Below are 15,716 nucleotides of genomic sequence, written 5' to 3'. Positions count from 1 at the left end.
ACAAACAAATAAATAATAAATAAATAAATAAAACATGCCTCTATTAAAAAAAAAATAATAATAATATCCTTGATAGTCATTCATATTATAGGTTGTCAGAATCTTCTTTTTTAAGGCTGAATAATATTAATAATTCATTGAGTATAATATACCGTATTTATTTTTCCGGTCACCTTTTGCTGGACACTTGGGTTGCTTCAATCTTTTGGCTCTTGTAGATAATGTTGCTGTGCTGTGCAAGTATCTCTTAAAACTCTGCTCTCAATTCTTTTGGGTATATACACAGAAGTGGAATTGCTAGATAGAGACAACTTTGCTTTTGCATTTTTAGATGTTTAAAACTGCTTATTTTAATAAAAAGCCAATTCCAAAATCAACAAATACCCTGATTTGATAAGTACTAGTATCTGGAAAGCAGTTGTATTATATTAGTCTGCTTCTCAGAAAATTTTAGACTTTGTTGAAACCAAAGGTTATTACGTTTTTGCTTTATGTTGAGTTTCAAAGACACATTAGTGTATGCAGAAAAAAGACACTTAAGTTATACTGAGGATTGAGAAGAGTCTGAGAAAGTAAAATGAACTTAAAGTAACAGAATACTGAAACTCATGTAGAGGTAACCAGCGCCTTATGGCCATTTCAGTGTCTGTTGGCTTTTTGAGGGAACTGGAGCCATTCAGGAAAATGAGGAAAGCCATTTACTGGAGACCTTGATCACTAAATTTCTATAAAAATATAATTTAAGGGAACACCATTCCAAGAAAGAAAAATTGGTTAGTATGTTCTAGGTCTGCCAGTACCTGGTTCTGTGAAAGCCTCTAATTGAATGAAAGGTATGTTTACTAGGAGTGATAAATTGCTAATGCCCATCTTATCTCTCGATAGTTGACAATTTCGAGCTTGATACCATCCATGGGAAACTTTGCCCAATTATGATTTATTTAAAAACATGGTTGAGCAGTCTTGCTCATTCTATTAGGATGCAGGGAGGTTGAGAGGGACCATAAAGAAAGAAGGGAAGAAATAAAGTATTAGAGGTTTTTTTTTGTTTTGTACTGGAAAGAGAATAGAAGAATGTTTCATGAAAGAGTATTACTCATAAATATTGTTAACTATTTTACGAGCACCGTGATTTTCATTTGTACATATTACTGGTTCATGTCCTCCTGTACATTTTAAATATTGACAGAATATTTATACCATTATGCCTTTTCGAATACTGTGAAAATTGAGTATTTTGAATCTCTGGAAAATAAGCATTAATAAAACAATATTTAAACCTGCCATCTGTTTATCCCTTTAGAATTTTGTTCCTTCTTATCTTGAAACAATATATAACATTATGGCGTAAAATAAGTTAAATTTGTTGAACTGATCTCAAGATACCTCACCTAAGTCATGCTCAGCAGCAACTGCAGTTACCTTTTATAGCATTGTTTTTGTGATTTTTCATGAACCACAGATCTGAATCCGAATTAAGTTCCAACTTAATACAGCTTTCACTCATTCTCTCTCTTTGCTTTTTCCTTTACATTCCCTACCATCTTGCCAGATGCTGGCTTTGTGTATGCCTACTGTTGGTATCCAGAGACCCAATTCCTTGTAGGGTATCTGGGTAAGCCTCCTCACACCAGCAAACAACTATTGAATTTATGAAGGTGTCTGAGACTTCAGTTCAATTCTAACACTACCTACCCAGACGCAATGTGAAATTCCACAAGTTCAGGACTCAGTCTTCTAAGATGCCCCCTTTTTACTTCAGACTCCTGCCATAAGCCTCCTGCCACAATTGCCAGGTTTCTGACCAGCCAGGTATAGATCAGAGGTCTGCATAACCCCTTCTTCAGATTTAAAGTTCAGATCATTATCTGTACTTTTGATCCAACAGCTATAAATCAGAGATTCCCAGAACACTCATCTCAGCTTTGAAAGGTACACAGAGCTCAGGAAATCCATTCACTCACTAGATCATCAATTTATTACAAACGATATCTATCAATAGCCAGATTGAATAGATGAGTAGGACCTGATATGGGGGGGAAGGCACAGAACTTCTCTGCCTTCTCCAGAACTTCTCTGCCAGTGTCCCCAGATCTTCACGTGTTCACCACCCTGGAAGCTCCCTGAAATCCCTCTTTCTGGACTTTAATGAGGGTCTTATTACATTGGCAAGACTGATTAAATCTTTGAACTCACTCCAGGAAGTCAGGGGGATGGGACTGAAAATTTTACCCTCTATTCTAGTTGGTTTTCCTGGCAACTCCTCCTTCCTCTAGTGTCTTCTAAAGTTACCTTCATTAACAAAACAACACTTAAAAATGCCAATGCTTTGGGGGAGGTAGGGGGCAGTTGAAGATCAAATATGTATGAGAAAATATTTTGATCATCTAAATTACCAAACATTTCTTTAAAGTCACAATGCCATAGTATATAATTCACATGTTTGGTGATGGGCAGTAAATTGTATAATCTTGGCCTTTTGAATGTGAATCTTTGATTTTTTTAAATTTTATTTTCTCATTGCTAAAGAGGGATAATAATAGCTGCCTCATTCTCAAAGTGTGATCACAGAATTAAATAAATACATACTTGATATAATTAACAGAAATTAATATTAAATAGGATCTTTTAACTCTGTGGCTGACCTAGGAATCCAGTAGATTTAAATGTGGTCCTCTGTTAAAAAGAAATTTTATTGTTTAAAAAAAATTTATTTATTTTTGCATGAAAGAACTGGGGTGTAGGCCAGAGGTACAGTGGTGGGAGTGAGATGATTCACTATAGATAGAGTGGGGAGCAGAATAGGCAAATCTACTGAAATACACTGCTAAGGGTAACAACAGGCTAGACTGGAGAGGTCCGCTTTTCCATGTGGGTTGGCTCCCTGGTGCTGCAGTGACTGGCGATAGCTTGATAGTGCTGTGTCTTTAACCCCTGCACCTCCTGTATCAACTTTTATGGCATTTCCATTAAGTATTCACGGGCTGGTTTGGCTTTAGGTGGTCAAAGAAGAGAGTTGTTAAAATCAGCGAGGATAATGATAACATTTTTTATCTATAAGACTGGGGTGAGGGTAGAGTCCATAAAATCTGTGTGTAGTTCATTCTGTGTGTAGAGCATCCTTTCCCCCCAACAATACTAAAACCATGTATTAAAAAGGATATTTTATTCCCATTAAAGTAGGATAAAAGTTTATTTTTAAGGGCCTCCCTGGTGGCGCAAGGGGTTAAGTCTCAGTACTATGAAGCTATCCGCATACACTGCAGCAGGAGTTTAATCCCCAGCCAGGGAGTTCACCCACATGGCATAGCAGACCTCTCCTGTCTCACCCACTGCTCCCCTCAGCAGTGTATTTCAATCAATCTGCCTGTTCTATTCCCCACTCTGTCTCTGGTGAATCCTCTCACCAACCCCAACCTCTGGCCTGCACCCCAGTTCTTATATGCATAAAAATAAAATGAATAAAAAATAAAAACATGTTGTCTTTTAAAAAAAAGTTTATTTTTAGTTATGTAAGTGTAGATTTGGAATTTATGATAATTTAAATGGCAGATTTTGAGGCTGCTTTGGTACATATCTAGGGACATTTATTCTGGTACTTTATCAATATTAGTGCTACTTTGGTACATATCTAGGGACATTTATTCTGGTACTATATTATAAACATCAAAGTGTTAGTTTCTACTGTGTAGGGAAGTTTTTAGACTACTTTCATCATAGCCCTTTACACTCAAAACTTCTGCTTTTATCTTTTTCCTATATTGTACCTTTGTTTAAGCTTGAGTTCAAAAAGAGTCCAGTCCCCACTAAAAAGAAACAGGGTTCTTGGAGAAATTGGTGATTCCAGTGCTCTGTAATAAGGATAAGATGAATCTAGAATATCTTATTCCAAAAAATAAGGAAGTACTCAAAAAAAAAAAATGTCAAGGGGACATGGGTACCGGTTTAGACCAAATCTGGACAATATGAGTTCAAGAATGAATAATGACATTGTGGTTTATAATCCTTTGAATAAAATAAGCAAATATATAAGGGAGGTAAAGGAAATGTCTTTTTACAGTAGAATGCCAACTAATAAATATAGAAGGAATGGTAATGCTAGAAAAGTCACCTTTTTAGTCATTACTGTAATGGTTCATGGAGGAATCAGTGAAAAAGTTGAAGAGAAAAGTGTTATTTGTATAGTTTCAAAGTATCTCACCACATATTACTTATAATTAGAAAGAAATACAGTAATTTTACAGCATAAAAACCTAGGGGATATCACTTTGACCAGGTGATCATCTCCTGATGTGACACACTTACAAAGATATAATAGCAGATCTGTGCTTGTTATGCCTAAAATGTATGACCTGAATCTAGTTATAAACAAACATCTGACACACCAGCCTGAAGGATTTTGTAAAACAATTCCTCAAAAATATTAAGGCCATGGGCCTGACTCACCCGCTGCTCCCCTCAGCAGTGTACTTCAGTCAGTCTGCCTGTTCTGCTCCTTCTCTGTCTCTGGTGAATCCTCTCATCCCCCGCACCTCTGGCCTGTACCCTAGCTCTTGTATGCATAAATAAATAAATCTTTAAAAAAAAAAATAAGGTCATAACGTTTAAAAAAAAACTGTTCCAGATTGAAAGACACTAAAGAGACTTGACATGTAAATGAAATGCGTAATCCTAGATTGGATCTTGCTTTGGGTTTAATTTGCTTTTCTTATTCTAGCTTACTAAGGTAGAAGCTTAGATGATTGATTTGGGGTCTTTTCTAATGTGTTCATCCAGTGCTATTAATTTCCCTGTAAATGTCATATTCACTAGATAAAGCTTAATAAGTTGTGTTTTCATTTAGTTAAAAATGTTAATTTCTCTTAGGATTTCTTCTTTGACCTGTGTTTTATTTGTAAGTGTATTGTTTAGTCTCCAAATATCTTTCTGTTACTGATTTCTAGTTTAGTTACTTTGTGGTATAAGAGCAGATACTGTATGGTTTCTGTTCATTCAGATTTGTTAATGTTTGTCATTATGTCCCAGAATGTGGTCTGTCCTATTGAATGTTCCATGTGAGTTTGAGATAAATGTGTGTTCTGCTGTTGGAGGAACAGTCAGTAGATATCAGTTATGTCCAGTTGATTGATGGTGGTGTTGAGTTTTCTGCCTGCTGGATCTGTCCATTCTAATAAGAGGATGTTGAAGTCTCCAACTCAAATAGTGGAATCATCCATTTCTCCTTTGCAGTTCTGTCAGTTTTTGCCTTATTTTGACATGAGGCAACAACTCTGCTATTAAGTGCCAGTATGTGAAGAATTGTTAGGTCTTCTTGGATAATTGACTCCTTTAGCATTATATAATGCCTTCTTTATTCCTAAAAACTTTCCTTTGTCTCAAGTCAGTTCTCTCTGAAATTAATATAGCTACTCCCTGCTTTATTCTTATTATTGTCAGTATAATATATCTTTCTCCATCCATTCACTTTTTATTTATTTTTTTATCCATTTACTTTTTTTTTTTTTTTTTAAGATTTATTTATGCATACAGGAGCTGGGGTGTAGGCCAGGGGTGTGGGGGGTGAGAAGATTCACCAGAGACAGAGTGGGGAACAGAACAGGCAGATTAACTGACATACACTGCTGAGGAGAGCAGTGGGTGAGTCAGGAGAGGTCTGCTGGGCCATGTGGGCAACTGCTCCCTGGTTGGCTTGGGACTCGAACTCGTGTTGGAGAGGCTGCAGACAGCTTCATAGGTTGCATCTTAACTCCTTGCACCACCAGGGAGGCCCCATTTACTTTTTAAAGTGGATTTTGTTTCTTGATCCTCCCTGACAATCTCTTTTAATTGATACATTTGTATCATTGATCACAGTAATTATTTTTATAACTGGATAAATGACTGCCATATTTGTTACTGTTTTTCTGTTTGTTCCCTTGTTATTTTTTATCTGTACCTCCATTCTGCCTTTTGGGTTATTTAGAAGATTTATTTATTTTTTACTTATGCATACAAGAACTGGGGTATAAGCCAGAGGTGCTGGATGGGGGTGGTGGTGAGAGGATTCAACAGAGACAGTGGGGAGCAGATCAGGCAGATCTAGTGAGATAACCTGCTGAGGGGAGCAGCAGGGAAGACAGGAGGGGTCAGCTGAGCCATGTCAGGTAGCTCCCTGGCTGGGGATGGAACTCATGTGGCAGTGGCTGGAAATAGCTTGATAGAGCTGAGACTTTAACCCTTGTCCACCAGGGAGTCCCATTTTGTGTTCTTTTTTTTTTTAAATAAAGATTGATTGATTGATTGATTGATACATACAAGCACTGGGTACAGTCAGAAGCGTGGGAGGATAAGAGAATTCACCAGAGCCAGAGCAGGGAGCAGAGCAGGCAGAAAGACCGCAGTACACTGCTGAGGGAAGCAGTGCGGGTGGCAGGAGAGGTCTGCGTGCCATGTGGGACCCTCCTCCGGTGGCCGGGGAGCAGCCGGGGATCGAACCGGCGCTGCAGAGCTTGCGGGCAGCTTCACAACCCAGCGCTCAACCGCTGTGCCACCAGGGAGGCCCCATTTTGTGGTTTTAATTGAATTTCCAACACTGTGTTTTAGGTTCACACTTCTTCAAATGTATCTTCATATACCACACCCACCTCCAAAATACCAACAACCCTTGCCACAGCCCATTGAGCCTCTCACCCTTTGTTCCCTACACTGAGCATTTTCTATGTTCCATATTCTGTATTAGCATATTGGTTACAAGTTTAAAAAATTTTTTTACAGGTTTTCTTAGAATTTGCAGTCTGTTTACAACTAGTCCAAGGTCACTTTCAAATTCAGTCCATATCCTTTAACAGGTAGTGTGAATGTCTTAATAATAACAAAATAATCCTAATTCCTACTTTTTGTTCCTTGTGACATTATTATCATTCATTTCACGTGTAGGTATACATAATCTTACATAATTGAATATTGTTGGTAGTATTATTTTGAATAAACTGTTATACCTTGTAGATCAATTAAGAATAAAAAGTTTCTGGGCCTCCCTGGTGGCGCAAGGGGTTAAGCACCGCACTATGAAGCTATTGGCAGCCTCTGCAGCATGAGTTCAATCCCCAGCACCAGGGAGCTACCCATGTGGTGCAGCAGACCTCTCCTGTCTGCCGGCTGCTCCCCTCAGCAGTGTATTTCAGTCAGTCAGCCTGTTCTGCTCCCCACTCTTGTCTCTGGTGGATCTTCTCACCCCCCACACCTCTGGCCTGTACCCCAGTTCTTGTATAATAAATAAGTAAATCTTAAAAAAAATAAAATAAAAAGTTTCTTTTTAATGTGATACTTCTGTGTTCTTCATTTTTAATATAGGTCTGAGTTTTTGACCTATACCATTGTTCTTCTTTCTATAGAACTTCTTCTAACATTTCTTGCAAGTCACTTCTATTAGCAAACGATATTCTTGTTTTCTGTTTGTTGGAGAAAATCCTTATTTTTCCTTTAAGTTTGAAGGATAATTTTGTAGGATACAGAATTCTAGAGTTTTGGGTTTTTTTTTTTAAGATTTATTTATTTATTCATACAAGCACTGGGTATAGTCCGAAGCACGGGAGGGTGAGAGAATTCACCAGAGACAGAGCAGGGACTAGAGTGGTGTTTTTTTTCCCTCTCAACACTTCACTTTATTTATTTTTTATAAAGCTGCTCTTACTTTATTTTTTATTTTTTTAAGATTGATTTATTCATTTACACAAGATCTAGGGTACAGGCCAGATGTGCGGGAGGTGAGAGGATTCACCAGAGACAGAGCAGGTAACAGAACAGGCAGACTGATGAAATACACTGCTGAGGGGAACAGCGGGCACGACAGGAGAGGTCTGCCGTGCCGTGAGGGACCCTTGCCGGCTGGCGGGGGGAACAGCTTCACAGTGCGGCACACAATGACCTGCGCCACCAGGGGAGGCCCTCAACACTTCACTTTAAATACTTTAGTCCACGGCCTCCCTGGTGGAGCAAGGGGTTAAGTCGCACCACTATGAAGCTATTGGCAGCCACTGCAGGAGCTAACCCACATGGCACAGCAGACCTCTCCTGTCTCACCCTCTGCTCCCCTCAGCAGTGCATTTCAGTCATTCTGCCTGTTCTGTTCCCCACTCTGTCTCTGGTGAATCCTCTCACCCCTATACCTCTGGTACCCCAGTTCTTATATGCAAAAATAAATCTTTTAAAAAATACTGCAGTCCACTTTCTTTTTTCTTGCATGGTTTCTAAAGACAAGTTGGGTATAATTCTTATCTTTGTTCCTCTATAGGTAAGGCATTTCCCTCTTACCTATAGAGTAAGGTTTCTTTCAGGATTTCTTTTTTTATCTTTGATTTTCTGTATTTTTAAAAATCTTATGCCTAGGTGTGGGTGGAGGGACAGGACATTTTTCCTGCTCATTGTTTTTTCAGCATCCTGTATGTATGGTTTGATGGGCATAGAAGAACTGTGATACAAGTGTGAAGTTCACAATCCAAAGGTATAAGTTCAATAAAAGACTGAGACCTAATAATATGATTGTAGAATGCTTCCCCTCCCCCACATCTCACCAATGTATTACTAAAGGTCAGCATTAATATTCTCCCAAACATTAATTTGGGAGAAATTGTTAATCATTATTGTTTCAAATATTTCTTCTTTTTCTTTGTCTCTTTTCCTTCATTTTCCTTCTGTACTTTTCACACACATAATTTTACACCTTACTTTGTAGTTATCCCACAATCCTTGGAATTTTTTTTCCAGTGTTTTTTTCTCTGTGGTTTTTGGTTTGACAGTTCCAAATCAGCTATCCTCAAGTTCAGAGATTCTTTCCTCAGTTCTACCCAGTCTACTAATATCCAGGCTACTAACAAGCCCCTTTAAGGCATTCTTCCTTTCTCATGCAATTTTAATCTATAGCATTTCTTTTTGGTTCTGTATTAGAACTTCCATCTCAGTGCTTACATTGTCCATTTGTTCTTAAATGCTATCTGCTTTATCCATTGGACCCCTTCACATCTTAATCATAGTTGTTTAGTCTGGTTCTGATCCTTGTACTGTCTCTTCAAGCTGTGATTTTTGCCATTCTGTGTATCTTCCAATTTTTTCTTGATAGAAAGACATTATGTATTGGGTACAAGTTGCTGCTGACCTTTAGTAATATGTTGGTGAGATGTGGGGGAGGGGGGAACATTCTACAATTATATTATTAGGTCTCAGTCTTTTATTGAACTTGTACCTTTGGATTGTGAACTTCATACCTGTATCTCAGTTCTTCCTCTATGCCCATTTGATGGAATAGGATGGCTAGAGTAGGCTGGAATTGGTGCTGCCCTTCTAGGTCAGTTAATCTCTGATAAAACTGCAATAGGGGCAACATCTCTTTTCCACCTGAGATCATGCAGGTGTTTCTTCTCCAACCTCCTCCCATTGCAAAGCTACAGAGGCAGCTCTCCTCCCAAGACTGCCCACCTGTGACAAACCTGTCCCTTTCAGGGGTAGCTTTTCTGCCCTCTTGTGTCTGTGCCAGCAACCTTTATTTCCCTTCCCTTTTTATAATAAACCTGCCCTTTTGAATATAAAAACAAAAAACTTGAGGGCCTCCCCGGTGGTGCAGCGGTTGAGCGCTGGGTTGCAAAGCTGCCCGCGGCCTCTGCAGCGCCGGTTCGATCCCCGGCTGCTCCCTGGCCACCTGAGGAGGGTCCCACATGGCGCGCAAACCTCTCCTGCCGCCCGCTGCTCCCCTCAGCAGTGTACTTCGCTCCTTCTGCCTGCTCTGCTCCCCGCTCTGGCTCTGGTGAGTTCTCTCACCCTCCCGCGCTTCTGACTGTACCCAGTGCATGTATAAACAAAACAAACGAACAAACAAACAAACAAATAAATAAATAAATAAAAACATGCCTCTATTAAAAAAAAAAAAAAAAAACTTGAATAGGTTAGACTCAGCTTCCCTAGTTTCTCCTGAGCTTTTACTAAGAACAGAATGCTCTGGTAGCTCTCCTGGGCTCCTCTTTCTATGCAGGTAGCTCTTAAACCTACTCCTTTAAAAAGTGCACCTCTTTCTGTCCGCTTGTATCTGTGCAAGCATCCTTTTCTTTCCTTTCTTTTTTATATAATAAATGTGCCCGTTTGGATTTAAAAAAAAAAAAAAAAAAAAGACCAGGATGCCCTGGCTTATTTCAAATGGTTCCTTTTCCCTTCCACTCCTTGGAAACAGGGAGGTTTTTTTTTCCCCCATACACAACATGAGAATCTGGTCAAGATCCTGGTGATTGGGTCCCCCTGGAGTTTATAATCTGATAGACTTGTCAGTGCTGAGTCTCCAGCACTTTGTACAAGTTCAGGTTTCCCTACCTCTGTCTTGGTTCTCATTGAGGTTTTTGTTTGTGGTTTTCTGCTCTAGCAAGTTGTGATTTTTTTGTTTCTTCCTGTTAGTCTTTCCAGTTTTATTTATTTATTTAAATAACATAGGAGAGTTCTTTTTTTAAATTTTTTTTTTTTAAGATTTATTTATTTAGGGCCTCCCTGGTGGCGAAAGGGGTTAAGCACCGCGCTATGAAACAATTCGCAGCCTCTGCAGCATGAGTTCGATCCCTGGCCAGCCAAGGAGCAACCCACATGGCACAGCAGACCTCTCCTGTTCGCCCACTGCTCCCCTCAGCAGTGTATTTCTGCCCATTCTGTTCCCCACTCTGTCTTTAGTGAATCCTCTCACCCCCCACCCCCCTGTATCTCTGGCCTGTACCCGAGCTCTTGTATGTATAATCTTTTTTAAAAAAGATTTATTTATTTATACATACAAGAGCTGGGGTACAGCCAGAGTTGTGAGGGGTGAAGATTCACCAGAAACAGAGTGGGGAACAGAACAGGTGGGTTGACTGAAATACACTGCTGAAGGGGAGCAGCGGGCAAGTAAGGAGAGGTCTGCTGCACTTGTGGATCAGCTCCCTGGCCTGGGATCAAACCCATACCAGCTGAGACTTTAACCGCTGTGCCAACCAGGGAACTCCTAATTGGTTCATTTTTATGTCTTCCCTCTAGCACCATGTACATGTTTTGTTATGGAGCATATTTCTCAACTGCTTTAATGTCCTCATCAGCTAAGTCTGTCATCTCTTTCCTATTTGTTGGTCTGTTTCTAATGAGTGGTTTTTATCCTGATTGTGAACCATATTTTCCTGCTCTTAATGTCATAATATTTGACTGGATCTAGGACATTACAAATCTTATGTTTTGGGATATTTTGTTGTTTTCCTTCAAATGTGTTGGACTTTGCTTGACGTAGTTACTTGGGATCAACAGAATTTATCCTTTTGTGTCTTGCTTTTAAACATGCAAAACAACCTCTAGCTCCATTACTAGTCACTAGCCTTTACAGGACTTTACTAGATGCCCTGTTTATTAAGAAGGACTGTATTCTTTGGCTAGTAGGATCACAAAACTAGTTCCGGCTTAGGACTGCAGGAATTGTTCAGCCTACTGCTTTCTGGGGGTTCTTTCCCTAGCCTCATGGAATTCTACCACACATGTGCAGATTGTTATTCTGCAAAATATTCCTAGGAGCTCTTCCATGGAGGCCCAGAATTCTCTCTTTATATAATGCCTTCCTCACTTGTGTTTTGCTTTTTATTATTTTAAAATATTTATTGTTTTTTATTAATGCATTCAACAACTGGGGGTTGCCAGAGGTGTGGGGGGCAGTGAGAGGATTCACCAGAGACAGAGTGGGGAGCGAAACAGGCGGATCTACTGACATACACTGCTGAGGGGAGTAGTGGGCAAGACAGGAGAGATCTGCTGCGCTGTTTGGGTCGACCTCCCTGGCTAGGTATTGAACTCATGCTGCAGTGGCTGCTGACAGCTTCATAGTGCTGAGACTGAACCCCTTATACCACCAGGGAGGCCCTATTTTGCTTTTTAAATTCTTGCTGCTACAGCCTCCTGAACTCTCCATCCTCTTAAGTCATGAATTCAATAAGATTGTTGGACTGAGTTTCCTTTCCCTGCATTGCAGTTTGGAAATTTCCTTCAGGCAGTATGCTCTAGCAGTTGTATGGTTCACCTTCTTTGTTTTTCTCTGAGATTATAGCTCTTCGCTGCAGTTGTCCAGTGTCTGCAAAAAGATGCTTCATATATTGTGTCCAGTTTTTCGGTTGTTTATGGTAGGGCAATTTCCATAGTAGTTAATACTACACAGGCAGAAGCAGAAGTCCTGCATAAATTTTATACTTTGTAAAGTTTTTAGAATAATTAGAAGGAATAAATTCTCTTCTTTTACCTTTTCACTGGTTTGCTCCATCTTCTCCCACGCATGCTATTATGAATTTGTATGTACTGTAGAATAAGTTAATTTCATGTTCTGTTGAAAGTACTGCAGTACATATCCTTAACTAACCTATCAGAAGATAGAGTCATGGTGTAATTTTTCTCAGCATGGTGTATGGGAGTTGTTGATAAAAATGTTTTTTATTGTTATTAACTAATTTCTGTTCTAAAGAATTTTTTTTAAATATTTATTTATTTATTTATACAAGAAGCGGGGTACAGGCCAGAAGTGCGGGAGGGTGAGAGGATTCACCAGAGACAGAGTAAGGAGCAGAATAGGCAGACTGTCTGAAGTACACTGCTGAGAGGAGAAGCGGACAAGACAGGTGAGGTCTGCTTCACCATGTGGGTTGCTCCCTGTCCAGCTGGGGAGCAAACTTGTGCTGCAAAGTCTGCCGATTGCTTCATAGTGGGACGCTTAATGCCTTGTGCCACCAGGGAGGCCCAGTTTTTTTAAATTACTTTGTGCTTATTTTCCTTGAGTAGATTGGTCTTTGTCTAAATACTTTATACACAATTCTTTGTCATTTAATATTTGTTTGATACTGTTCTCATCTTTGCATATGACTGATGTTTACTTTAAAAATAGAACCATATAAACAGTGTTTTACTTTTGTGATTTTTATTTCTCCTAGGTGGTATAGCTGTATGCTGGGAAAGAAATGCAGCCTGGCTCCTCTGAAGGAAGAACTTCGTGTACAAGGGGTAAGGCCATCATTACTATTCTGATGTACTACTTTTTTTTTTTTCCAAAGATTGATTTATTCATGCACACGAGAGCTGGGGTACAGACCAGAGATGCAAGGGAGGGGTGTAAGAGGATCCACCAGAGACAGAGTGGGGAACAGAATAGGCAGACTGACTAAAACACAGCCGAGGGAAGTAGCGGACAAGACAGGAGAGGTCTGTTTGGCCATGTGGGTTGCTCCCTGGCCGGCCGGGGATCGAACTTGTGCTGCAGAGACTTCGGATTGTTTCACAGTGAGGTGCTTAACCCTGTGTGCTACCAGGGAGGCCCCTGATATACTACTTTTGCTGCTGGTTGGAGCAAAAAATTTTCTTTTATACACGAAAACTGTTTTATTTTTACTTGTTTACTTTTGTGATTTTAAAATTAAAAGGTTGAAAAAAAAATTAAATTAAATTAAAAGGTTGGGCCTCCCTGGTGGCGCAAGGGGCTAAGCACCGCACTATGAAGCAATCTGCAGCCTCTGTAGCACGAGTTCGATCCCCGACTGGCCAGGAAGCAGCCCACATGGCACAGCAGACCTCTTTTGTCTTGCCTGCTCCTCCCCTCAGCAGTGTATTTCAGTGGATCTGCCTGTTCTGTTCCCCACTCTGTCTCTGGTGAATCCTTTCACCCCCACATCTCTGGCCTGTCCCCCAGCTCTTGTATGTATAAATAAATCTTTAAAAAAAAATTAAAAGCGGCCCTCCCCGGTGGCGCAGAGGTTGAAAGCTGGGTTGTGAGGCTGCCCGCTGCCTCTGCGCTGCCGGTTCGATCCCCGGCTGCTCCCCAGCCACCGGAGGAGGGTCCCACATGGCGCGCGGACCTCTCCTGCCGCCTGCTGCTCCCCTCAGCGGTGTGCGTCGGTCCTTCTGCCTGCTCTGCTCCCCGCTCTGGCTCTGGTGAATTCTCTCACCCTCCCGTGCTTCTGACTGTGCCCAGTGCTTGTATAAATAAATAAATAAATCTAAAAAAAAATTAAAAGGGACTTTTAATAAAAAATTGTTAGAGGGCCTCCCCGGTGGCACAGCGGTTTAGCGCTGGGTTGCGAAGCTGCCCGCGGCCTCTGCGGCGCCAGTTCGATCCCCGGCTGCTCCCCGGCCACCGGAGGAGGATCCCACATGGTGCGCAGACCTCTCCTGCCACCCACTGCTCCCCTCAGCAGTGTACTTCAGTCCTTCTGCCTGCTCTGCTCCCCACTCTGGCTCTGGTGAATTCTCTCACCCTCCCGCGCTTCTGACTGTACCCAGTGCATGTATAAACAAAACAAACAAACAAACAAACATAATAAATAAATAAAAACATGCCTCTATAAAAAAAAAACTATTAAAAAAATTGTTAGATTTATCATTGACAATTATTATAGAATAGACAGGAAAATCAAGATTAGAATACCAGAGAAACAACCAGAAATCAAAAACCTGGTGTCTGCCTACCACTGACCCCACATCTGACTCCTTTGGAATTATAGAAACTAAAGGCAACCTAAATTAAGGGGACTTGTTCCACATCACAAATCTTAGTTTTCAAAGAACATCTAGAATCAGAGGATAACTTAAGTCTAGTGTACTTCCTGCTATGGTGACTGTGTACATGGGTTCTGCAACTTTCTTCTATTTTTAAAAGCAGGTGGCAAATAATTTCTTCCCCCCATCCCTCTTCCAGTTTATTTTTTGGTATGAAGAAGTTATGAGTAGGAGGACTTTTCAGGGAAACTGATTAGATGTGCATTCAGTGGTAGAAGTCAGGTTCCTGATTTCTCTTTTTCTCCTGTTTTTCTCTTTAACACCTTTTCTTTGTTAAAATTATAATAGCTACAGAGTAGTTTCATTTTCTTTCCTAAAATTTGATAGAAGGGAGTGTACATAGCTGTGTTTAGCCAGTCATGGTGGTCCTCTTTCTTAAAAAAAAAGAAAGATAACAAAAAAAACCCCTCTTAAATCATTTTACCAATTATTCTCTGAAGACCTGTTTTTTTGTTTTCACTTTGGTTTGATTTCGGTTTTTTTATATTTCAGTCTTTAAGCCAGAACTGGAAATTCCCCCCAATGATTTATGAAAAAAATAAAATAAAATAGCCTTCTTGGGAAATAATTTATTCATTGATTATTACATAGCTATGCATTACTGGTTTTGGATAGTAATATTTGTTAACTCATAAAAAGAGAGACCAGTATATAATTTAATATGAGGCATCAGCCTGAAACATACTGGTAGAATGATTTCAAATAGATGAAATGCTGTGTTTATTTGTTTCAGGTTCCTAAAGTCACATACACTGAATTCTGTCAAGGTCGGACAATGAGATGGGCTTTAGCTTGGAGTTTTTATGATGATGTAACAGTACCAGTAAGTAGAGAATTTGCTTCAGCTTCTCTAAATGCTAACACATGGTGGGTTTTAATAGGTCATAAATGATCTAAATGTGTACTGTTCTGTTTCCCTGGAGTTTGCCTCAAATGCTTATGTCAAAATGGAATGTGGTGGTTTTCTAGTTTGTTGTTTTTGTTATTTAGATGGTATATATTAATAATATAGCATTAATGGCCAAATATTCTGATTAACAAATAGTTGATCTAAAGCCCTCAAATTGAAACAAAAACACTTCTCCCAAATCATTTTTAATGATTAAAAATCATTTTTTTAATTTATAGCTTTGAAGCATTTTATTAAAAAGTTGAAA

General features: G+C 39.8%; 1 protein-coding gene across 1 annotated transcript in view; it reads left to right on the top strand.

Moving 5' to 3' along the window:
- METTL16 (methyltransferase 16, N6-methyladenosine) overlaps positions 1–15,716 on the top strand; it is a 96,688-nt gene that overhangs the window by 34,655 nt on the left and 46,317 nt on the right. The window contains exons 7-8 of the mRNA XM_037491635.2: positions 12,942–13,011; positions 15,293–15,382. Coding sequence (XP_037347532.1) covers positions 12,942–13,011; positions 15,293–15,382 — 160 coding nt within the window. The remainder of the gene's footprint in view (positions 1–12,941; positions 13,012–15,292; positions 15,383–15,716) is intronic.

Source organism: Talpa occidentalis, unplaced genomic scaffold, assembly GCF_014898055.3.
Source record: "Talpa occidentalis isolate TD23 unplaced genomic scaffold, MPIMG_talOcc4v2.1 talOcc4.7, whole genome shotgun sequence".
Lineage (NCBI taxonomy): Eukaryota > Metazoa > Chordata > Mammalia > Eulipotyphla > Talpidae > Talpa > Talpa occidentalis.
This window is presented reverse-complemented; position numbering and strand designations above follow the sequence as displayed.